This window comes from Mustela nivalis (assembly GCF_964662115.1).
Source record: "Mustela nivalis genome assembly, chromosome: 6".
In the NCBI taxonomy this organism is placed as follows: domain Eukaryota; kingdom Metazoa; phylum Chordata; class Mammalia; order Carnivora; family Mustelidae; genus Mustela; species Mustela nivalis.
In genome coordinates, this window is record NC_139025.1 from 129,393,124 (window position 1) to 129,418,011 (window position 24,888).

The following is a 24,888-nucleotide window of genomic DNA, read 5'->3' on the forward strand; positions in this document are numbered from 1 at the left end:
GGCGTCCCCCTACTCTAGTATGACATCTTCTTAATATAACTAATTATATCTACAACAACCTTATTCCCAGATAAAATCACATTCTCAAGTACTGGAGGTGAGGACTTGAACATATGAATTTGGGTAGGAGGAGACAATTCAAGCCCTAATGAATTCCTACAAGATTTCCTTTATTCCACTTTTTATAAAATTTCAGCAACTTCCCCAAGCTTTAACTAGATCAGTAGTTTGTAATATTCTTGCTACCAAATCAATGTGAAAATGTGCTTTAAAAAAAAAAAAAAAGATCTTTATCCTAAACTTTATTCTGGAATCTGTGAAAATTCAGGTATGAACTATAGCCTCAGTGCGTCTAAGCTAATGGATCTGTATTTGTAGGTTGTTTCTTCCTCCCTCCCTCCTCAGCTTCTCCTCCTTCCTTCTGTCAGGCAGCTGGTCCTACCTGGGGTCCCTACCTTCATAGGTCCTAACACTAAAGGGATTGGCATCGAGTTACCAGGAAGTTATAATATAACATTGGGGGGGGGGGGTTCCTGAGCAGGAAAGGTTCATCGCTCCATGGGAGTGCAGTTGGTGTTCATGGAGGCACCCAGCCCAGTCTGGGGTGTCAGGGATGGAGCAGGGATCAAGAAGAGAAAGCCCAAGTGCCCAAGCCTCATCATTTAAGGAAGCACTCACTCTAGGGTGCCCACCCTACACTTGCCTGCCCTTGAGAATGAGTGCCACCTTAAATGATGTGTCCTACCTGTCTCTCTGGTCCCACTCTCATCCTGGCCCTTCTCAGGGAAGCCTTCCTAAAGGAGGAGACTGCTAAGCTAAAATTAAAAGAGGATCAGTAGTTAGGAAGATGAATGGAAGTTTGCCAGGCAGAGATGGAAGAAAGAAAGAACATTCCAGCTAGCAGGCCCAGCAAACACCCAGGGGAAAGATCCACACAAAGGGGGAGTTGAAAGGAGGCTGGCATCAGGGAAGTCAGAGGGGAAGGTTTAGGTGACATGCAGGAGTCATCTGAACTCATCGAGTCCAGGGAGACTCAGGTCCCAGCAAAACCACTGTCACCTCTGCCACCATTGTGCATGGTTGGATGAGGGAGAGAGCCTTTGTGAGAATTGGAAAAGGTGACCTCTTTTCCAGGCAAAGATAGCTTTGGGTCTAAGTGCACAGTTCATTCTGCAGAGTGTGGTCTGGCCTGAAACTCCCATGTGTGCCCTCAGGCAGGTGTCCAACGGAACTTAGGCACAGAGGAAGGAGCAGGAGTCTGTGGGTGCAGACCCAGACCCTGCAGGCAGGAGTTCGAGCTCCTTAGTGCTGAACCAGGCCTCCTAAACCGTGCCCCAGATGGTCTGGTGGGCAGCCCTCAGTTTGGCTGGGAGATTGGCTTTTCTGTTCTAGCCCATCTTTAACACATTCTGAATTCCACTCATCTGGGTAACTTTGGAAGCTATATAGAACTTACTTTTCTTCTATAACTCACCAGTCCTCAAAATAATTTCCTTAACCACAGCCTGTTGGCTTGAAACAATCAGCCAAATTCTGGGTTCATCACCAGTTTCTGGATTCTTCCATATCTGCATTCTGCAGAGGTCATAATAAGAAATATATTAACATATTTAAGCTCACAGGGTATTTACCGGAATACAACATTAAGAATGATTTTCTATGGCTTTTCTCTCCATGAATTTCTTGCTTTTCATTAGGATTATACTTTTCATAGACCTAGGCCTTTTCCCAGGGACTCGAGCCTTAGAGCTCATCAGAAAACATGCTTACAGCTCTGAAAAATAAGAGTGAGGCCAGTTGTAGCTCAGTGTCCAAGCCCAATTTATGGCCTCCCCTTGGGAATGCCCATTGCCAAGTGTCAGGTGCTTCAGGACCCACAGCATTCCCTGCTTTCCTAATCTCCTCCCTAAAACAGATGGGTAGGATTGCCTAATCATGCAGGACCAATTTAAAGCCAAAGCACACATCTTTTTCTGACCTGCTTTATGCTGGTTAGCTATGACTGGCTCAAGGATGATATTAAGAGAAAAATATTTTGATTTTTGTTTAACATTATTACAATTATTTTTTAGACAAAAATTACTAGCTTTACAGATACCACTAAATCACATCTATATTTAGTTTCTCTTCCAAATGTTCACAAATTTTTTAAAGGACAGATTTATTGAGTTGTAATTAACATACCATACAGTTCACCCAATTGAAATACACAATTCAGTGGCCTTTGGTATATCCCCAAGAGTTGTTCAAATGTGACCACAATCATTTTGACCTTTTCATCCCATTAACAATCTCTGTTATCGTGTTCTCCCAGCCCCTGACAACTACTAATCTATTTTCTGTCTCTGTGGATTTGCCTGGTTTGGGACATTTCATATACGTGGAATCATATAATGTGTCACCTTTTGTGACTTGGCTTTTTTTTTTTTCCTTTTTTTCTCTCCCCCCACCCATTTTCCTTTTCTTTTCTTTTTTTTTTTTTTAACAGTGTTAGTTTCAGGTGTACTGTTGTACACCTGAACGATGCAACACTTCCATACACCACCCGGTGCTCATCACGCCCTACTTCATCCCCATCACCTATTTTATCCGTCCCCACCCATCCCCCCGCCCTGCAACGGTCAGTTTGTTCTCTAGAGTCAAGAGTCTGCTTCTTTTTTTGTCTTAATTTTTAAAAAACAATTTTAAAGATTTTTTTTAAGATTTGTATTTATTTATTAGAGAGAGCAAGCACAAGCAGAAGGAGGACAGAAGGAGAGGGAGAAGCAGACTTTCTATAGCAAGGAGCCCAAGACCCCAGGACCTTGATTCCAGGACCCCAAGACCATGACCTGAGCCAAAGGCAGATGCATGATTGACTAAGCAACCCAGGCACCCAAAGATTTTTTTTAAAGTAATCTCTACACCAACCACTAAGCTCAGACTTACAACCCCAAGATCAGGAGTCACATACTCTACCCACTGAGCCAGCTAGGCACCTTAAGAGTCTGTTTCCTGATTTGTCTCTCTGGGTTTTTTTTTTCCCTTTGCCCATTTGTTTCATAAATTCCCCTTTTGAGTGCAGTCATATGGTATTTGTCTTTCTCTGACTGACTTACTTTGCTTAGCATTTTCATTATGCTCTCTAGCTCCATCCACATGATTACAAATGGCAAGATTTCATCCTTTTTATGGCTGAATAATATTCCATTGTAATTATATACCACATTCGCCAGTTAGTGGACATTTGGGCTGTTTTTACAATTTGGTTATTGTAATGCTGCTATAAACATAGGGCCGCAAGTATCCCTTTGAATTAGTGTTTTTGTATTCTTGGGCTAAGTATCTACTAGTGGGATTGCTGGATGGTAGGGTAGATCTACTTTTAACTTTTTGAGGAAACTCCATACTGTTTTTCACAGTGGCTGTACCAGTTTGCATTCCCACCAACAGTGCATGAGCGTTCCTTTTTTCCACATCCTCACCAATAACTATTATTTCTTGTGCTGTTGATTTTAGCCATTCTGACAGGTGTGAGATGACATCTCATTGTAGTTTTGATTTGTATTTCCCTAATGGTGAGTGATGGTAAACATCTTTTTATGTGTCTGTTGACCATATGTATATCTTCTTTGGAGAAATGTCTGTTCATGTCTTCTTCCCATTTTGTAATTGGATTATTCATTTTTTGACTATTGAGTTGTGTAAATTCTTTATATGTCTTGGATACTAACCCTTTATTGGATATCTCATTTGCAAATATCTTCTCCCATTCCCTAGGTTGCCTTTTAGTCTTGTTGATTGTTTTCTTCACCATGCAGAAGCTTTTTATTTTGATGCAGTCCCAAGAGTTTATTTTTGCTTTTGTTTCCCTTGTCGCGGGAGGCATATCTGCAAAGAAGTTGCTTCAGCCAATATCAAAGAAGTTACTGCCTGTGTTCTCTTCTAAGACTTTTTCGATTTTCTCACATTTACATCTTTAATCCATTTTTAATTTATTTTAGTGTGTGGTATAAGTAAGTGGTCCAGTTTTATTCTCTCTCTCTTTTTTAAAGATGTATGTATTTATTTATTTATTTTAGAGAGAACACGTGCAGAAGCAGGGGAGGGGCAGAGGGAGAGAGAGTCTTAAGCAGACTTTGCACTAAATGCGGAGCACAATGAGGGGCTTTATCCCATGACCCTGAGATCATGACCTGAGCTGAAACCAAGACTCAGATGCTTGACTAACCGAGCCACCCAGGTGCCCCCAGTTTCATTCTTCTGCATGTTGCTGTCCAGCTTTCACAATACCATTTGTTGAAAAGACTGTCTTTCTTCCATTAGATATTCTTTCCTGCTTTGTTCAAGATTAATTGACCCTAGAATTGTGGGTTTATTTCTGGGCTTTCTATTCGGTTCCATTTGTACGAATACCACACTGTTTTGATTATTACACCTTTATAATATAACCTGAAGTCCAAAATTTGTGATGCCTCCAGCTTTGCTTTTCTTGTTCAAGAATGCTTTGGCTTTTGGGGATCTTTGTGGTTTCATACAAATTTTAGGATTGCTCTTTTTCTGTGAAAAATACTGTTGTATTTTGTTAGGGAACATTAAATCTGTAGACCACTTTAGGTGGTACGGACATTTCAACAATATTTGTTCTTCCAATCTGTGAGCATGGAATGCCTTTCCAGTTCTTTGTGTTGTCTTCAGTTTCTCTCATCACTTTTCTGTAGTTTTTAAGTACAAGTCTTTTACCTCTTTGGTTAACTTTATCCTTTGATACCTCATTATTTGTGGTGCAGTTATGAATGGGACTGTTTTTCTTAATTTCTTGTTGTGCTGCTTCATTATTGATATACAGAAATGTAGTGGATTTCTGTACATTGATTTTGTATCCTGCAACTTTCCTGAATTCATCAGTTCTAGCAGTTTTTTGATGGAGTCTTTGTGTTTTCTATATATGGTTTCATGTCATCTGCACATAGTGAAAGTTTTACTTCTTCCTTGCTGATCTGAATGCCTTTCATTTCTTTTTGTTGTCTCATTGCTATGGCCAGGATTTCCAGTCCTGTGTTGAATGAAAGTGGTTAGAGTGGACATCCTTGTCTTTTTCCTGATGTTGGGGAACAGCTCTCAGTTTTTCTCCATTAATGATGTTTCTAGCTGTGGGTTTTTCATATATGGCCTTTATTGAGCTGAGCTATGTTTCTTTTAAACCTACTTTATTGATGATTTTTATCATGAGTGGATATTGTACTTTGTCAAATGTTTTTTCTGAATCTAATGAAATTATCATGTGGTTCTTATCCTTTCTCTTATTGATGTGGTGTATCACAGTGATTGATTTTTGAATATTGAACCACACCTGCAGCCCAGTAATAAATCCTACCTGATTGTGGTGAATGATTTTTTAATGTGTTGTTGGATTTGGTTTGCTAGTATTTTGTTAAGGACTTTTGTGTTTATATTCATCAGGGATATTGACCTGTAGTTCTTTCTTGGTGGAGTCTTTGTCTGGGTTTGGTATCAGGGCGGTATTGGCCTCATAGGATGATTCAGAAGTTTCCCTTCCTTCTCTATTTTTTGGAATAGTTTGAGAAAAATAGGTATTAACTCTTCTTTAAGTGTTTGGTAGACTTCACCTGTGAAGTCATCTGGTCCTGGACTTTGGTTTGTCTTTGGGAATTTTTGATTACTGATTCAGTTTCATTACTGGCTATGGATCTGTTCAAATTTTCTATTTCTTCCTGTTTCAGCTTTTGTAGCTTATATGTCTCTAAAAATTTATCCAGTTTCTTCTAGGTTGTCCAATTTGTTGGCATATAATTTTTCATAATATTCTCTTATAATTGTCTGTATTTCTGTGCTGTTGGTTGTTATTTCTTCTCTCCCAATTGTAATTTTATTTATTTGAATCCTTTCTCTTTTTTCTTGATAAGTCTGGCTAGAGATTTATCAATTTTATTGATTTTATTTTCAAAGAACCAGTTCCTAGTTTCACTGATCTGTTCTGTTGGGTGTTTTGTTTTAGTTTCTGTATCATTTATTTCTGCTCTAGTCTTTAGTATTTTCTTCCTTTTGCTGCTTTTATTTGTTGTTCTTTTTGTAGCTCCTTCAGGTATAAGGTTAGGTTGTTTGAGACTGGCCTTTATCCCTTGGCATACTTTTTTCAAGGTTCATCTATGGTTTAACATGTTTATCAGTACTTGTTTTTTTGTGTTTTGGGTTTTTTTTTTAAGATTTTAAAGGAGGAAGCAGGCTCCCTGTGGAGCCAAAAGCCCAATGTGGGGCTTGATCCCAGGACCCTAGAATCCTGACCTGAGCCGAAGGCAGAGGCTTTAACCCACTGAGCCACCCAGGCGCCCCTATCAGTACTTGTTTTGATGATTGAGTAATATTCCATTGTATGGATATACCACATTTTATTTACTCATTGCTTAGAATGGACATTCCTTGGAGGGACATTTGGGTTGTTTGGACTTTTTTACTCTTATGGGTAGTACTATTATGTTAAAGTTTTTATGTAGATACATGTTTTCATTTTTAGGGGGATATATAAAGGAGTGGAATTGCTGGATCATACTGTAATTCTATGTTTAAAACTTTGAGGAACTGCCACTATTTTCCAAAGTAGCTGCACCATTTTACATTCCCACCAGCAGTACATAAGGGTTCCAGTTTTCCCACATGCTTGCCAACACTTGTTACTATTTTTCTTTATCGTTATTAACAGCCACTGTCCTAGTGGGTATGAAGTAATATCTCACTGTAGTTTTAATATGCATCTCCTTGATGGTTAATGATGAACATCTTCTCTTGTGTTTACGACCATTTGTATATCTTCTTTGGAGAAATGGCTATTTAGAAACTTTGCCCATTTTTAAACTGGGTTGTCCTTTTATTTTATTGCAAGAGTTGTTCATATATTCTTTTTATTTTATTGCAAGAGTTGTTTATATATTTTATATATTATATAGTATATATGCAAGTTATTTTTATATATACATATATTTATATGTATATAAATTCTTAAATTTATAAAACTTTCCCACTAACTATTTTTTAAACTTTCTAACTCATACTATTTTTGAAGGTGAGTGGTCAATTAAATCTGATATGACACCACTCAACCACTAAAAGTGATGTGATAGCATTCATTGCCACATTTTGATATATGATTAAGTGAGAGAAGCAGGTTCTAAAACATGATGATCCATTTAAAAAATATTCATAGAAAATTATCTTGAAGTGTATATATCAAGGTGTACAGCACTCATCTTTGGCTGTTGTGATTATATATATACATTTTTTATTTTTATAAATAAAATTAAATAAATATAAAATATTTCATATAAATAAAATATAATATAATGTACTTTTATATAATTTATAATTATATAATTTATATATTATATATTATGTAATTTATATATTTATAATATACTTATATATTATATAATTTATAATTATATAAAATATATAATTTGCAATCCTATATAACTATTATTTATAATTATATAAATTATATATAATCATATAATTTATAATATAAATATAAACTATTTATTTAATTATGTATATTTTTTTATTTTTCTGTATCTTTTATTTTAATGACTATGTATTATTCCTATAATAGATTATTCTCAGATTCTTTAAAAACTCAGCAGGAGAAGAAAATGCCTTCCTCAGTGGCGCATGCGTTTGACTGATTATGCTTATTATTTGGGCTTTCCAAAATCATAAGTGGGTGAGTGTGAGACCACAGTAGAGCCCATTTCAACAGAAGAACAACCTGAAGCTGTAGCACTTAGGTCCAGACAGACCAGTGGTTGGGAGGAAGGGATCGAAGGTATAGGCCCTTAAGACCAATCTGTATGACTTGCCTCAGTTTTCAAAGCATTTCAGACACCTTCCTTGGCTCTACAACAACTGTATTGAACACCAAGTTGCAGAGACATTATGTTCCTGCCCAAAGTTGTGCGATCTTGTCTGCAAGGATGCTCCACCTACAGTTTGGGGGGCATCTGGGTGGCTCGGTCAGTTGAGCATCTGACTCTTGATTTCAGCTCACGTCATGATCTCAGCCATGAGATTAAGTCATGAGATCAAGTCCCACATTGAGCTCCACACTGGGCATGGAGCCTGGTAGAGAATTCTCTCTCTTATCTCCTTCTGCCACGTGCACCCCCTTCTCTTTCTCTCTCTCCTAGAAACAAAAAATCCTATGGCTTGGGTTTTTCTATTCTTGCTGCAGTACTTGTAACTGATGGTCCTGCCTCTCATCCTGGGTTCTTTTTTTTGTAAAATTGTCTCCAAGGGTCCAGTATCTGAAGGAGGACTTTCTGATACCTGAAAAAGAAATGGGTTAGCCTGGAGTAATATGCCGTAGTAATGTGGCTAAGGGTAGGTAAATGGCTACACGTTGTCCCTGTTCTCCACGGCTCCAAACTCTCAAATACTTTTCTTTCATGCTCTGTCTCAGGAAAGGAACAGTTGTTATATGAATTAACTTATGTCTTGTTATTATTTACTTTTTTTTTCATTTATAAACTTGATTACTAAGCTTTCAATATTGCTTTTTCTTAGAGCTGTTGCTTATGGGGTGCCTGGGTGGCACAGCCAGCTAAGTGTCTGACTTCCACTCAGGTCATGAGCTTGGGGTCCTGGGAATGGGTCCAGGATTAGGCTCCCTGCTTGGTGAGGATTGGTGGTCTGCCTCTCCCCCTACCCTTCTCCCTGCTCATACTCTCTCTCTTTCTCAAATAAATAAAATCTTTAAAAACAAACAAGCAAACGAAACTGTTGCTCAAATGAAGTCATCCTGGCATTTGTATTTGCTTTATTACCCTTCTATGATTTTAACAGCAGCTTTGCAAACAAAAGACTTATTATTCCTTGGCACATGCTTCATCATTTATGAACACGAGAAAGGAAGAAGATTATTTTTTTTTTCCTGTGCTCAAATATTTGTGGCATTATTGGAGTTCTCTAGGCTAAAGTAGATGGAAAAAAACTCTGAAGTCATTTTAAAAGCTTTCTCTAGATTCTAGACCAGAGATTAGCAAACTTCTTCTGTAAAGGTCCAGACAGTAAATATTTCAGGCTTTGCAGGTGTCTGTTGCAAGTACTCAACTCTGCCATTGAGGTACAAAAACACCCAGAGACAATGTGGAAACAAGTGGATGGGGCTGTGTGCCAATAAAACTTTATTTACAAAAATAGACAGTGAGCAGATTTGGTGCACAGGCTATGGTGACTCCTGTTTTCAATTGTTCTGAAACATTTGTCTACCAGGAATCTAATTTTTTTGGCTGAGTGATTTGTTATCAGCCATATGTTTCAAAGCCTCTTTCTATAACCCAAGACGGTAGTGGATTTTTCTCTTCAAAAGCAAAATATGATACTTACAAAGCTACATCCAAAGCTCAGTAAATCCGGTATTACTCAGTCACTTATTTATCTCTTCCTTTCTAAGGTGAAGAGTTGCTGTAAGCTACAACCTGGGCCCTGTTTGGTCCAGGAACATATCCCTGACCTCATCCAGTCAGAGAAGGTGTCCCAGGTCATAAGTTATCCAGTCCGGGTTTTATTTCACTGTGGCCATCTGAACCACAGATCCAAAGAGCATTTTTATTTCTATCAGTTCCTTTGAAATTTATTAGAGAACAAAATGGTTGTGAACAAATTCCAGTGACTGAGTTGAAAACAAGACCTTCTTCTTCTTCTTTTTTTTTTTTTTGCATGTGTGTAGTTTCCTAGTCACTTAATCACATTATGTGTCCCTTTATCCATGGGCAGTTAGGAATTATAAGATCTTTTTGTAGTAAAGATTCTAAGGTAAAGGGTAACATAGAAGGGATTGGTAGCTTTCATAATGAATTTGATACATAAAGTTCTTCCATGCAAGAAAAAGTTTCTATTTCTTTTTTTTTTTTTTTTAAGATTTTTATTTATTTATTTGCAGGCAGATCACAAGTAGGCAGAGAGGCAGGCAGAGAGAGGAGGAAACAGGCTCCCCGCCGAGCAGAGAGCCCATGCAGTACCTGATCCCGGGACCCTGAGACCATGACCTGAGCTGAAGGCAGAGGCTTTAACCCACTGAGCCATCCAGGCACTCCAAAGTATTTCTTAACAAATACTTTAGAGAAGAGTGTTTTTTAAATGTCTGCTAGTATGTTTGCTGAACAAAATACATGGTTATTTTTTTTACGTGACGGGGTTTTATCCCAGAAAGGGTCAAGAACCTTTTCCACTGCCCCCTTAACTTACAGTTTTTAAATTAACATTTTTCTGATGTCAGAGTAATAGAATTTTATAGAAGAAAATATGGGAAATTTAGAAAGCATAAGTAAGTAAAGTCAAAATCACTACCAACCCTTTAAAGGTAACTCCTGCTGGGGCACCTGGGTGGCTCAGTGGGTTAAGTCTCTGCCTTCGGCTCAAGTCATGATCTCAGGGTCCTGAGTTTGAGTCCCACATCGGGCTCTCTGCTCAGCAGGGGAGCGTACTTCCCTCTCTCTCTCTCTGCCTGCCTCTCTGTCTACTTGTGATCTCTCTCTGTCAAATTTAAAAAAAAAAAAGGTAACTACTGCTCACATTTTATTGTCCATTTAGATGGCTCTTAATGCGTATATCGTGCATATAGATTAAGCTATAACATTTTCAACTGCATGAGATACTATACAAAGCATTTTTGTATTCTGCCTTTTATATTTCTATGTCGGTAAATCTGGATCTACATCAACTTTAAGGGCTATTTTGGCATTCCACAGGAGTGAGATACTTACTGTTATCTGCTTGGAGGATCTCCTATTTGTGTATTTTAAGTGCTTTGTACTTTTCCACTATTACAAAGAGTGCTTAGATAAATATCCCCGTACATGTCCTGCCAGAGTAACTCTTTCTAAGAGAAACTATGAAAATGCCATTAGCAGAAATATGTCTGTACTTATGTATGTAGAATTTTGATACAGAAAAGTTTACGCTCAAATTATATCCTTTCTAACAGTTAATGAGAGTGCTTTGTGCCCTCACCAATACTGGGAAATTTCTGTAATTTCTCAACAGATCAGTTATCAGCATCTCGGTGTCCTTCGTGCTAGCTCTTATTGTTAACTATTTTATATTCTTTAACCCAACACTTACATAGCACTTACTGTATGTCAGAGACTGTTCTAGGTGTTTTTATGAGTATTAGCTAATTTCATCTTCCCTGTAACCCAATAAAGTAAGGACTGTTACTATTCTTAACTCAGAGATGGGAAAGCTGTGAAGCAACTGGAAATTCACACATCTGGTAGCTAGTGGAGCCAGGATCCAAAGCTTCCTCGTTATTCTAGACTCCACCTGCTTGACCATGTGCCTGCTGCCTCTTTGGAGGAAACAAGAACTTTGCTGGCTGGAGAGTGAACCTGGACAACAGGGGTCAGAGAGCCAAATTGTAACCCTTATATTTATACGTTTTCCCACCTATATGTCTTCTAATTATTTAAGAAGTAATCTCTTTGATTTTTTTTTTTTTAGGATGTATCAAAGTCAGAAGAAATCAAAAGAAGCTCTGCCTCACTACCAAGAGGCTTTAGAATATATTGAGAGCAGTCGAGGTGAAAAAAGTCTTGAGTGTGTACCAATATTGAGGGAATTAGCCGGTGTCGAGCAAGCCCTGGGACTTCACGACGCATCCGTCAACCATTTTCTACAGGTAAGCTGCAATCTACGGGCCACCAAAGTTCTTCTGGACCCACTGGTTTCCATGGACACGAGTGGAAGAGCAGCTCAGAATGCCTGGTTTTGTTGTTTGCTCTGGATAAGAACATCTTCGTCTAGGTGACCGAAGGGATAAGTGTGGGAGAGGGGTCCTCTGTTGCCCGGTGCATGGTCCTCAGATAGCCTGATGCCTTGAAGACAGCTTTTCTCCTATTAGTGCCATGATTCAAATCTTGTTTTCTGAAGTTCTTTGTCTTCTCATGTTTATTTAGAGCTTATGTTTTCAAACTGATTCGGGTTCTTTTCTAACCATCTAAAATCTTCTACCATCTAAAGTCTTCTACCATTCTAAAATCTTCACTTGAAGCCACTTGGAGTTGTCATTTATTAGCTCCTGATCTCCTTTATCATTGTAGGACTCCTCTGTGAATGTGTCAGTCCAGGTTCTCCTGAGAAACAGAACCAACAGGACATATACAGAGAGAGAGATTGATTTTAAGGAATTGACTGACGCAGTTGTGGGGGGCGGCGCACGAGTCCAAAATACATAGGGTAGGCAGGCCAGCTGAAAAGTCAGGCCCGATCTCGATGTTATAGTCTTGAGACGGAATCCCTTCTTCTCCAGAAAACCTCAGCTTTTTGCTCTTTAGGCCTTCAGCTGATTGGATAAGGCCCACTCACATCGCTGAGGGCAATGTCCTTTACTCCAAGTCTGAGTGTAAATGTTAATCACATCTACAAGATGCATTCACAGCAACATCCAGACTAGTGTTTGACCTAAAAACCGGGCACCATGGCCTCACCAAGTTGACACATAAAATTAACCATCACAGTGAGTTCCATATTTTTGGATGGCATCATCTGCTATAAACGCATTTTAAATTGTTTTGTCTGAACATTTTTCCCTGTTAAAGTTGTAAAATATAGACCAAACTATTCTTGTTATTTAGGATCAGATGCAATGACATGGGATTAAGAGTTCTGGATTGCTCTTTCTTTTTAAATTTGTCGGACCATGGATACACCCACCCAGAGTTTTTAGAATATCCTATTCTGTCACTGTTATCTAGATTATCTCTCTCTCTCTTTTTTTTAATATTTTATTTATTCATCTGACAGACAGAGATCACAAGTAGGCAGAGAGGCTGGCAGAGAGGAAAGCAGGCTCCTTGCTGAGCAGAGAGGCCCACGGGCGGCTCAATCCCAGGACCCTGAGATTGTGACCTGAGCCGAAGGCAGAGGCTTTAACCCCATGAGCCACCCAGGCGCCCCTGGATTATCTCTCTTAATTACTATCTCCCTATGACATAGTATTATGTCCAGTTTATAGATAAGGAAGTCAAGAATTAGAAAGGTTGAGCAATAGGCCCAGGAGTACCATCGATGCCAATAAATAGCATAGCCCAGAGTCAAACCCAGTGGTTTTCAGGAAGATTTTTCTAGCTGGTATGTAACAGAATGGGCCAGGGAAAATGTGCCAACAGTGGAAGTAGGGAGAACAGTTCGGAGACTACCAAAGTAGCAAAGGCTGAAGATGATTTTTCCTTGGACAAGGATGATGATAGTAAGGATGAAGAGAAGCAGACGGGTTTGACAAAGATGGACGAGGCAGAATTGATGAGGTATGGAGATAGATCGGAAGTGAGAAGAGGGCATGGGGATGAGTCAATGATGACTCCTGGGTTTCTGGTCTGAACAACTGCATGGATGTGTGTGCCAGGTACAGTGGGGGTTGGGGAGCAGGCGTTGACAGGTGCTGGAGAGATGGCGAGCTCAGGTTTCGAAGGCGGGTCTGAGATGCTTATACAGGTGGAAATGTCAGTTACATAATCGGGACTAGAGCTCAGAACAGGGGTCAGGAAGTCATGTACGTATACGCAGTCAGTTGCCCTGGGAGAGGATGAGATCACCCAGCGGTGTGTGTTGGGGTGGGGAGGTTATTGAGTGAGAAGAGAAAAGGATACAACAGAGCCTTAAGAAACTTCAGAGTTCATTGGTCAAGTCAAGAAGGATGATGTGGCAAAGAGAGCAGAGAAGAATTTGGCAGAAAAACATGAGCAAAAGTAAAAGTGAAAGTGGTATCTTCTGTGTCCTTTGATACCTTTTGCTGTTCCGAAGGACATGGGGCAGTTTGGAGAATAAATGGATGAGTATTCCTAAATCCTAAAGGGCTTAGCACAGGGCCTGACACATAGCACTACACAGGATTTTAAAAATTCCCCTCTTTCCTTTCTTTTTCCTTTCTCTTTCCTTGATGACTTGGTCAAGGGAAACACTGGGGCAGTCAAGAGGCAGAAACCAGATTGTGTGGTGAGTGAGATGTGAGGAAGCAAACGTAATAAACATAGGTACCTAATTTTTAAAAAATTTTTAATGTAAATTCAATTTAGTTAACATATAGTATATTATTAGTTTCTGGGGTAGAATTTAGTGACTCATCAGTTGCATATAACACCCAGTGCTCACTATATCACATGCCCTCCTTAGTGCCCATCCCCCCATCCCCATCCCCCAGCCATCTCTCCCCTCCATCAACCCTCAGTGTGTTTCCTAGAGTTCAGAGTCTTATGGTTTGTCTCCCTGTCTGTTTTCATCTTATTTTATTTTTCCTTCCCTTCCCCTATGTTCATCTGTTTTGTTTCTTAATTCCACATACGAGTGAAATCATATTGACTTATTTCACTTAGCCTAATCCCCTCTAGTTCCATCCATATCATTGCAGATGGCAAGATTTCATTCTTTTTGATAGCTGAGTAATATTCCATTGTATAAATACACTACATCTTCTTTATCCATTCATCTGTCCATGGACATCTGGTCTCTGTCCATGGTTTGGCTATTGTGAACATTGCTGTTATAAATATTGAGGCACAGGTACCCCTTTGAGTCACTATTTTTGTATTCTTTGGGTAAATACCCAGTGATGCAATTGCTGGGTCATAGGATAGCTCTATTTTTAACTTTTTGAGGAATCTCCATAGTGTTTTCCAGAGTGGCTGCACCAGCCTGCATTCCTACCAACAGTGTAGGAGGATTCCCCTCTCTCTACATCCTCAGCAACATCTGTTGTTTCCTGAGTTGTTAATTACAGAGACCTATTTCACAAAGTACTAAGAGGTGAGGAGGGGGCGCCTGGGTAGCTCAGTGGGTTAAGCCGCTGCCTTCGGCTCAGGTCATGATCTCAGGGTCCTGGGATCGAGTCCTGCATCGGGCTCTCTGCTCAGCAGGGAGCCTGCTTCCCCCCCTCCCTCTGTCTGCCTCTCTGCCTTCTTGTGATCTCTGTCAAATAAATAAATAAAATCTTTAAAAAGAAAAAAAAAGTAATACCAAATGTGGTACTGAGAATCGAGAATCATATATCTATGAGACACTAGTGTTCCCCGGGCCATAGTTTAGGAAATACTAGTGTAGAGAAAGAAATTGGAATTTCTAAGAGCAGGAATCATCGAAAGGATTCTACCTTCCAGTGTATTAGGCCTTCTCACCTCTAGGAGCCCTCGGTACTATGTGAATGGAAAATGGGTTAAGTAGTCCCTCTTCTTTGTAGGGCCCAGATTCACCATTTTTTAAAAAAGATTTATTTATTTATTTGAGAGGGAAAGTAGGGGAGGGGAGCGTAAAGGGAGAGGGAGAGAATATCAACAGATTCTCCACTGGTCATGGAGCCCAATGCCAGGCTCAGTCTTGAGACCCAGAGATCAGGACCTGAGCTGAAACCAAGAGCTGGACACCTAACCAACTGAGCCACCCAGGCACCCCCACCCCCCGCCCAGAGTCACCATTTTAAAGTATTTTGCCATAGTTGTTCTCCCTATCTGTCTGTATAGACACACATGCATGTATATATAGGCACAAAGTGGTAACTATTTACACTTTTTAATCATCTGGAAGTATTTGATTATATTGTGTCCTTCTATCCCTGAGTACTTAACAAAGATAATCTCTGAGGTAGTCACAATACAGTAATCAAATTTACGAATGTTCTCATTGGTAGAAGCCATATTCTCCTTTGTCAGTTGTCCCAGTACTGTCTTTATGTCATTTTTTTTTTTTTCCATCCAATACAAGATCCACTCCGGGTTCATGTGTTACCTTTAGTCATTATGCCTCTGGTCTTTAATCTAGAACAGCTTCTCAGCTTGTCTTTGTCTCCTTTGACATTGACATTTGTGAAGAGTACAGATCAGCCATTTTCTAGACTATATCTCAGTTTGGGTTTATCTGATGTTTTCTTATGACTAAGTTTGGACAATGCATGCCCAGCCAGAATACTACAAAAGGATATTGTATTTCTTAGGGTAGTACATCTGGAGGCACGTGACATCTACCTGTCCTTCATTAGTGACGCTACGTTTATCACCCAATCAAAGTGATTCTTCCCTTTGGGAACTGTTGTTCCCTTTGAATACCAATAAGCATTCAGTAGAGAGACAATTTTAAGACTATGTATATATCCCACTCGTTTGCACAGTTTCTCAACGTTTAGCACGCGTTGATGACTCTTTCCCAAACCACTCTCTACAGTGATGGTGGCAGATGAATGATTTTCCATTCTGCCATCCCATCCACATTTATCAGTGATTGTTCTTCTCTTAGGAAAGTCCCTCCCTCCTCCCACCAGGTTATTTATTTGCTGTGTGTATGTGTTCTTTTTCCACGTAGGAGTATATTCTGGAAATCACTTTATAGCAATTCATTCATCTGTACAAAGGTATGATAATCCACTTTAGGCACATACTGTGTTTTTCTCAAATTGTTTTCCGTTTGGACATTTCGATAGGTCCCAGTATTCTGTAATTACAGACAATGTTCTAATGAATAATCTTACTCACATATATTTTTATATTATTGGAGTTGTATCTTCAGAGTAAATTCCTAGACATGGGAATGCTCCACCAAAGGGAGCTGGTTGTGTTGGTAGTTTTGCTGGATATTGCCTTTCTTGGGGCTTCTACCATTTATACCCCCACCAGCAAAGTCAGACTGTGCTGTCTCCCCAACAGCCTCTTCCCAAAGACTGTATCGTCAAACTTTTCATTTAGTTCTATCAGAGAGGCAAAAAGTGAAGTTTCTGTATAGTTTTAATCTGCACAATAAAATTGTCTATCTTTTCATAGGTTCAGTGGATTTCCTTAATATATTTTTTGTGAATTTTCTTTTCCTATCATTTGTCTACTTTTTAATAGAATTTTTATCTAGTTTCCCTTAACTGTTAAAAGTCATTACAGGGACACTGGGTGGCTCAGTCAGTTAAGCATCTGCCTTTGACTCAGGTCATGATCCCAGGGTCCTGGGATCGAGTACCACATCAGGCTCCTTGCTCAGCAGGGAGCCTGCTTCTCCCTCTGCCCACCACTCCCCCTGCTTGTGCTCTCTCTCTGACAAAAAAATAAAATCTTTTAAAAAAATAAAATATTTTAAAAATTAAGAAAAAAATAAAAGTCATTACGTCCGACACATATTGCCCCTTTATCTATGACATGTGTCATAAATATTTTCACTCGATTTGTCATTTGCATTTTATTTTGTTTATGGCGTTTTTATTGAGATAATTTATATACCCTAAATCTCACCCTTCTACAGTGTACAGTGTAGTAGTTTGGTCATATTCACAAAGCGGTACAAGCATGACCACTATCCAATCGCAGAACAACTCTCATCACCTCAAAAGCAACTTGCACCCACTGTGAGTTACTCCCCGATTTCTTCTACTGCTCATCTGGCAACCACTAGTCTACCTTCTGCCTCCATGGATTTGGCTATTATAGACATTTCATAGAAATAGAATCCTATCATATGTGGCCTTTTGTGTCTGACTTTTTTATCTAGCATATTGCTTTCAAGGTTCATCCATGCTTAGCGAGTATCACTACTTCATTCTTTAAAAAAATAATAAAAATAAAAAGATTTACTTGAGAGAGAGAGAGAGCACACGTGAGCTGAGGGAGGAGCAGAGGGAGGAGCAGAGGGAAGAGAGCATCTCCTGCCGAGCACGGAGCCAGATACAAGGCTCGATCCCACAACCCTGAGATCATGGCCTGAGCTGAAATCAAGAGTCAAATGCTTAACCACCTAAGCCTGCTGGGGGCCTCTACTTCATCCCTGTTTTATGGCTGACGAATGTTCTGTAATACTGACGGGCCACCTTGATTCATCTCTTCATCAGTTGATGGATGCTTGGGCTGTTTCCACTCCATGGAGATTACAAATCTTGCTGCTCTGAGCATTCACACGCAAGTTTTTACATGGATATAGGTTTTCAGTTCTCTTGGGTATAAAGAGAACCTGACTCTTTGAGGAGCTGCCAAGCCATTCTCCAAAGCAGCCTCAGCATCCGAGTCCCACCAGCAATGGCTGAGAATTCTTCCTTCACATCCTCGCTAACACGCGTTAGAATCTGTCCTTCTGATTTCAGCCATCCTCGTGGGTGCGGAGTGGTATCCCGCTGGGATTTTGATTTAAATCTCTCCAATGACTCATGGTGTTCTGCCTCCATGGATATGTGTGTGCTCATTTGTCCATCTTTGGAGAAACGTTTATTCAAATCCTTTGCTCATTTTTAAATAGGGTTACTTGTCTTTTTCATTGTTGGCTTAAAAGAGTCCTTCCTATGGGATATTAGACACTAGACCCTTATCAGATACACGATGTATAAATATTTTCTCCCGTCCTCTGGGTTGTCCTCTCACTTTCTTGATTGCATCCTCAGAAGCATAAAAGTTTTTACTTTCACTGAAGTCCAGGGTATGCTTTTTCTTTTGTGGCTTGTGCTTTCAGCCTCACATCTAAGAAACCATTGCCTAATCCAAATTGATGAAGACTTGTATCTGTTTTCTTCTATGAGTTTTATAGTTTAATTTTTACATTGAAGTCTTTGATCCATTTTGAGTTCATTTTTTTAAAAGACTTTATTTATTTATTTGACAGAGAGAAGGATCACAGGTAGGCAGAGAGGCAGGCAGAGAGAGAGGGGGAAGCAGGGTCCCCACTGAGCAGAGAGCTTGATGCGGGGCTTGATCCCAAGACCCTGAGATCATGACCTGAGCCGAAAACAGAGGCTTAACCCACTGAGCCACCCAGGTGCCCCGTTCTTTTTTTTTTTTTTTTAGGATGTGAAGTAGGGCTCCATCGTCACTCTTTTGCATGTGAATATCCTGGTTGTCCCAAGACAAGATAGTCCCAGGACTATCTTTTCTCCACAGAATTACCTTGGGACCTGTGTCAAAATCAATTGACCATAAACATAAGGTTTTACTTTTGGACTTTTTTATTTTTTTAAGATTTTATTTATTTATTTATTTGACAGACAGAGATCACAAGTAGGCAGAGAGAGAGAGGAGGAAGCAGGCTCCCCACTGAGCAGAGAGACCGATGCAGGGCTCAATCCCAGGACCTGGGATCATGACCTGAGCCGAAGGCAGAGGCTTTAACCCAGTGAGCCACCCAGGCACCCCATACTTTTGGACTTTTGATTCTATTCCGTTGATCCATATTTCTGTCCTTATGCCAGCACCACAGTCTCATGTAATGTCTTGTAGTAGTACATTTATGGATATTATGAATACTGCTACTGTGAACATTCGTGCACAAGTTTTATGGTAAGTTTTGAAATCTATAAGAGTGACATCTCCAACTTCTTTACTCCTTTTTAAGATTGTTTCGACTCTTCTGGCTTCCTTATGCTTTTATGTGATTTTAGGTTAAGCTTATCAGTTTCTGGAAAAACAAAACAAAACACTGAGTCCATATTAACTTCCTCACAATATTAAGGCTTTCCATACATGAACATAAGATATCTTTATTTATTCAGTTCTTCCCTGGTTTCTTTCAACCATTTCTTTTTTTTTAATAAACTCAACCATGTTTTATAGTATAAGTTTTGTACTTCTTTTGGGAGATTTATTCCCAGGTGTCTTGTTCTTTTGATGCTCTTAGAAACAAAAACGCTTTTTTTTCTTTATTTCCTTTCCCTGCTGCCCATTGCTAGTGTGCAGAAATACAAATGGTAGGTTTATCTTACATGCTGCTATCCTGCTGAACTCATTTATTAGCTCTAATATGTTTTCCTGTAGATTCATAATGCTTTTTTGCCATGCAAAAGCTTTCTTAATTGCTTTCACATTTTCAACATTTCCCTTCACTGCATTTGGATTTTGAATTTTTTAGAAGGATTTCTCTGTATTAGAGCTGTAGAGTAATTCACTCATTTTTATAATACTTGTAAAATTTAATCGGTGACTTTTATTGTTGTTTATTCTTGAGTTTAATAAAGATTGGAGAGTGTTTAAATAAATACTTCCCAATCATTATTAGAGAGAGAGCTTTGTGACGTTGAAATAACACTGGGTGTGAAGTCAGAAAATCTGAGTGGGAGTCCAAAGTCTTCTGTTTGCCAGCTCTTTGATTATACAAGTCATTTAACCTCTCCAAAAAACAAAACAAAACAAAAAATCCAGTCCTACAAAAGGCCCTATCCATTTCACAGAACTGCTCAAAGGTTCAAAATGGAAACTGCTTTGTGAACCATTAGGCATGTTGCCAGTATAAGCTTCTTTTATTTATTAACGGTAATTATTAAACATTTATCAAGGCTCCTCTTTTCTCTAAGAGCTTTACCTAGACACAGAAAGGTACAGTGTGGCTGCAGCTCTCCACGGGAGCCCTCGGCTAAAAGCCATTTAGTAAGTACCCGCAAAGAAAAGGGGTTTTGTTATTTTACCCTCTAGTTTTTCCGCTCTTCATTCCTTTGGAGTGACAGAAATGCCCAGAGAGAAAAGACCTTTTATTTTCTGGAGAATGTCGACAAGTTCCAAAGTATTTCGGGAACAAACCCATTCAAGTGGAGAAAAATACCAAGCCCCACGGAGCCACCACACGGGGAAGGCGGTGGTCCCCGGGGCCAGTGACATGACTGCGCTGGGCCCCATCAGTCCCCGTGTTGCAGGGGTCTGCAGACAACCTACAGGCACAATTGTTTCTCAGACTACTCATGGCAGATTTGGGCAATAGATCTGTGTTTTTCTCTCCGCAAGAAAACCCCCAGGATCTCATTTCTGTGAGGATGTCGTGGGTGTGTGTGTCAGTAGGGGGATGAGTTGACGCCCCACGAGCTTCGGCTGCTTTTCGACGTCTCTGATAGTTGACTTGCCTGTCTTTCTTTTCCGTCTCTCAGTAGTTCCCAGATTTGCAGGCAGTTGGATTTACAAAGTATCGCAAACTAATACGTCAGTCAAACTACCAAACACTTGGAGGTCAGAAAATGTGGCTTCAGATTCCTCTGGGCAGCCTTGGCCAGACCCAGGGGACGGGTGACAGGTGTTCACACCCGACTCCTGCCAGCTTCGGACGATAGCACACATGGCAGCACCTCTGATTGGTTCTGGTTCATTGCTGTGTATTTGCTGTAATGCACTATTTATAATTTCCCAAATCTCTGAAAATACTACCCTTTCTTGTTTAAAATTAGAAAAGATGCAGAATGCAGTTGTGATTCTGCGCATCATAAAACTTTCCCAAGAATGACATAAATCCAGATGCTATATTGTTTCTTTTTAAGTAACTATTTTTTTAATAAAAATGATAATGCTCTTTATATTTAAAAGATCAAGCCATGCAGAGGAATACAAAGAAATGAGTTACAAGTCATCTGGGGCCTCCCTTCCAAGAAGAGTCAGTGGTAATACTTGTATCTTTCCTCTGCATATGTGCATATGGGTATATAGACTGAGAGGGAGAAAACGAGAAAGAAAAAAAGAGAAAGAAAGAGGGATGAATTTGATGGCATAAAAACAAAAAACTTCTCTGTGACAAAATATCACAAAGTCAAAGAATAAATATCAAAGAGAGAAGACAGAGAAAGAGTTCTTATAAAAGCTAGGTGAGGGGTGCCTGGGTGGCTCGGTTAAGTGACTGACATCTCCTGAAATGGAGCCTGTGTTGGGCTCCATGTTCAATGGGGAATCTGTTTGAGATTCTCTCTCCCTCTCGCTCTTATGCTCTCTCTCTCTCTAAAATAAACAAATAAAACTTAAAAAAAAATCTAGATGAAAAAGACAACTCCATAGAAATAGAGACAAAAGGCAGAAATGGTCAGTTTACAGAAGCGGAACTACAAATAGCCCATAACCATAGAAAAATAATGGTCGACGTCATTTGTTTTTAAAGAAATACACTGTGGGGCGCCTGGGTTGGTCAGTGGGTTAAAGCCTCTGCCTTCGGCTCAGGTCAGTATCCCAGAGTCCTGGGATCGAGCCCTGTATCGGGCTCTCTGCTTGGCCGGGAGCCTGCTTCGCTTCCTCTCTCTCTGCCTCTCTCTCTGCCTATCTCTCTGCCTACTTATGATCTCTGTCTGTCAAATAAATAAATAAAATTTTAAAAAAATACACTGTAACTGAGCAAAACAAGAGTCTGATGATGCCGAGATGGCAAGGGTACAAGAAAGCAGGCATCCTATGTACCACTGAAAGGAATGGGCATTGGCACCACTTTGCGGGGGAAACAGTTGATATTCCCTCTACGATGTTATAATACATTGACCCCTTGACTAGCTGGTTCACATCTATAAACTTACCCAACAGATAGATGTGTACACGTGTGCAAAGAAGTATACGCAGTGAAACTGTGTCGCTGGCAACAGCGAGCCTTTGGAAATTAGACACACGATAGATAGATGGATGGATGGATGGATGGATGGATGGATGGATGATACGTGTGTTCCGCCTTGAGAGATGCCCAGAGGACATGATTATTTTTAATAAGCCAGATGTAGACCAGAATGTTTATTGAGTCAACAACTGATCAGATCCTGCCAGGTGCCCCTTGTCCAGGGGCAGCCTAAGGAGTGACATAGGCCTTAGCTGAACAGTCACACATGTTCCCATGAATGTGGAAAGGCAACTGTGACCTGCACCTGGAGAAAGGTACCGGGTGCTGTGAGAGCTCCCAACAGAGAGGCCTGAAGAGAGGGGACAGGAGTCACTGTGGCAGAGCCCGGAGGGCTGGTGGCCGACGAAGCTGGGGGAGGGGGCGGCAGGGCCGAGTCAGGCCCTCGGCGCGCATGCGCGTCTGTGCAGGTGTGCGTTTGCATAAGCGTGTCAGTATTTCAAAGGGGACACACGGGGAAACTTGGAAGTGATCGCTGTAAGAAGTCAGACTGCGAATAGGGAGAAGAGCGTGAGGCTTATAGAGAGAAGGGAGAGGGTATTTTAACTTACCACTTAGGCTCTTTCAAAATTATATAGGGGTATTACTCCTATAATCTATAAAAAAATCTAGCTATGTTTTAAGAAAACACACACTAGTAACCAAGAGCAGATGAAAATCTAAGTTCTCCACGTATCTATTTTGGTGCTAACCCTTACGGAGAGGAGGACCTTTTCTCCCCAGCCCTTTGGAAGAGCTAAAATTGACAACTGGAGGGTGGCCACAGAGGACTCTCTATTAAAAGAAACCGGCTTCCTCTGGGGCCCTCGGACTCCGTTTTTGAATGCCCTCCCCTCTGCACCCAGTGATTTCCCTTTCGTCTACTCCCCACCCCCACCCCCGGGAGTCCCAGCCACATCTTTCTCTTAGCCAAGGCTCTCCGCTGCCCCAGGCCCCTGCGGGGTGGGCGGCCGTGAGAGGCTTCCCTGCCTGCCAGAGACTGGAGAGGAAAGGAAGCGTCAGCCTGGAGTTGTAACGTGACCCTGTCCGGTACAAGGCCACCAGCCCAAAGCTAAAGGGTGGGACGGCGGGCTCCAAAAGGCCAGGAGGAAAAGCCATGTAACTACACGGGCAGTTCTAGAAGGAACACAGCAAGCTCACACCTCACAGTGACAAGGGGACTGGAATCAAAGCAGACACACAGACATGGTAGAAAGCACCTTTAAAAAAAAAAAAAGATTTTATTTATTTACTTATTTGACAGAGAGAAAGAGATCACAACAAGTAGGCAGAGAGGCCAGGGGGGCAGTGAGCAGGCTCCCTGCTGAGCAGAGAGCCCTATGTGGGGCTCGATTGCAGGACCCTGAGATCATGACCTGAGCTGAAGGCAGAAGCTTAACCCACTGAGCCACCCAGGTGCCCCAGAAAGACCTTCTTCATCATCTGCTCTATCCATCACCCACTGCCTAACTCTCCACTCTGGTGCCGTCCTTCTGTGGTTAGTTCTCAGCTGCTTCGGGACCCACACATTGGCAGCCCGGTCTCCCCCTCGCCAGCCCATTTCAACTTCTGGGCCTAATCTATTTCCCAGCACCTATTTCTCTGACTCTCAAGTAATACTTGATTATGTTGATTAGAAAATCATCGTTCTGTAACTTTTCCTCTCTTAACAACCAGATATTAGATGAGAAAGGGGTGCAACTGGGAATCACAGGCCTTAGTTTGAATCCTTGTCTTGCCATGGACCCCTTGATGTGACCTTTTCAGTTAGCTGCTTGATCTCTCGGATAATTCATTTTCCCCATCAGTAAATCGAGCTGTTGACATCCCCTTTACGGCTCATTCCGTGACTCAGCGAGCAGGTGTATATGATTCACGGAGCACCATGGCTGACAAAGGTCGGTGCTGAACCAGTGTGAGTTTCCCCCCTTCCCACCGTCCTCCCCAGTGCGAGCCTTCAGCTGTACAGAGAGATCCCGTCAGCTACTGAGTTGGAGCCTGGTCTTGTCTTCCCCGTGAGTGTTCCTGTCCCCAGGGTAAAGAGACCCAGTTTAGGTCCGCAAATGTTCCTTGAGCGACTTGTGTACTCTCCACTTGGCTATGGGAGGGGAGATTTCTCTCTGAGTCAGTGATCTCCTACTTATTACCAAGTGGGAAAAGAATCTGTCCCTCCCTCCTGCCAAGAGCTGGGGTTCTGCCGTCAGAACCCTGCATGTTTTAAGTTGAGTGTTCACGTAATGGGGTCTGCTTGCCTAAGTAGAAGCATCCTTTTTACTAGTCATCAAGTTTTCTCTTCAAGAACGATTCCACATTTCACAAATCCAAGGGGACAGCCTCAGTTCGATAAGAGCCTGCCAGCCCCAACTCTGGCTGGGTCTATTGACAGCTGGCTTGGCCCTGTGGACTCCGTGGTTTCCCCCAGAAACGCACAGAAGGACCAGAAAGCAACAGCTGCTCTGTCCCTTGGCAGGGCTGGAGGTGGTTGGCCTTGTGAATGAGGTTTTTCAAGTAAGGACCTTGCTCGAGACGGGATATTAAAGGTTTGGTTTTGGCTTTTGTTATTAACCCAGTACA

General features: G+C 40.8%; 1 protein-coding gene across 9 annotated transcripts in view; it reads left to right on the forward strand.

The window, feature by feature from the left end:
* TTC23 (tetratricopeptide repeat domain 23) overlaps window positions 1-24,888 on the forward strand; it is a 98,358-nt gene that overhangs the window by 37,102 nt on the left and 36,368 nt on the right. For all 9 annotated transcript variants that reach the window (XM_082736468.1, XM_082736465.1, XM_082736464.1 and 6 more), the window contains exon 6: window positions 11,491-11,668. In XM_082736468.1, the coding sequence (XP_082592594.1) occupies window positions 11,491-11,668 (178 nt within the window). The remainder of the gene's footprint in view (window positions 1-11,490; window positions 11,669-24,888) is intronic.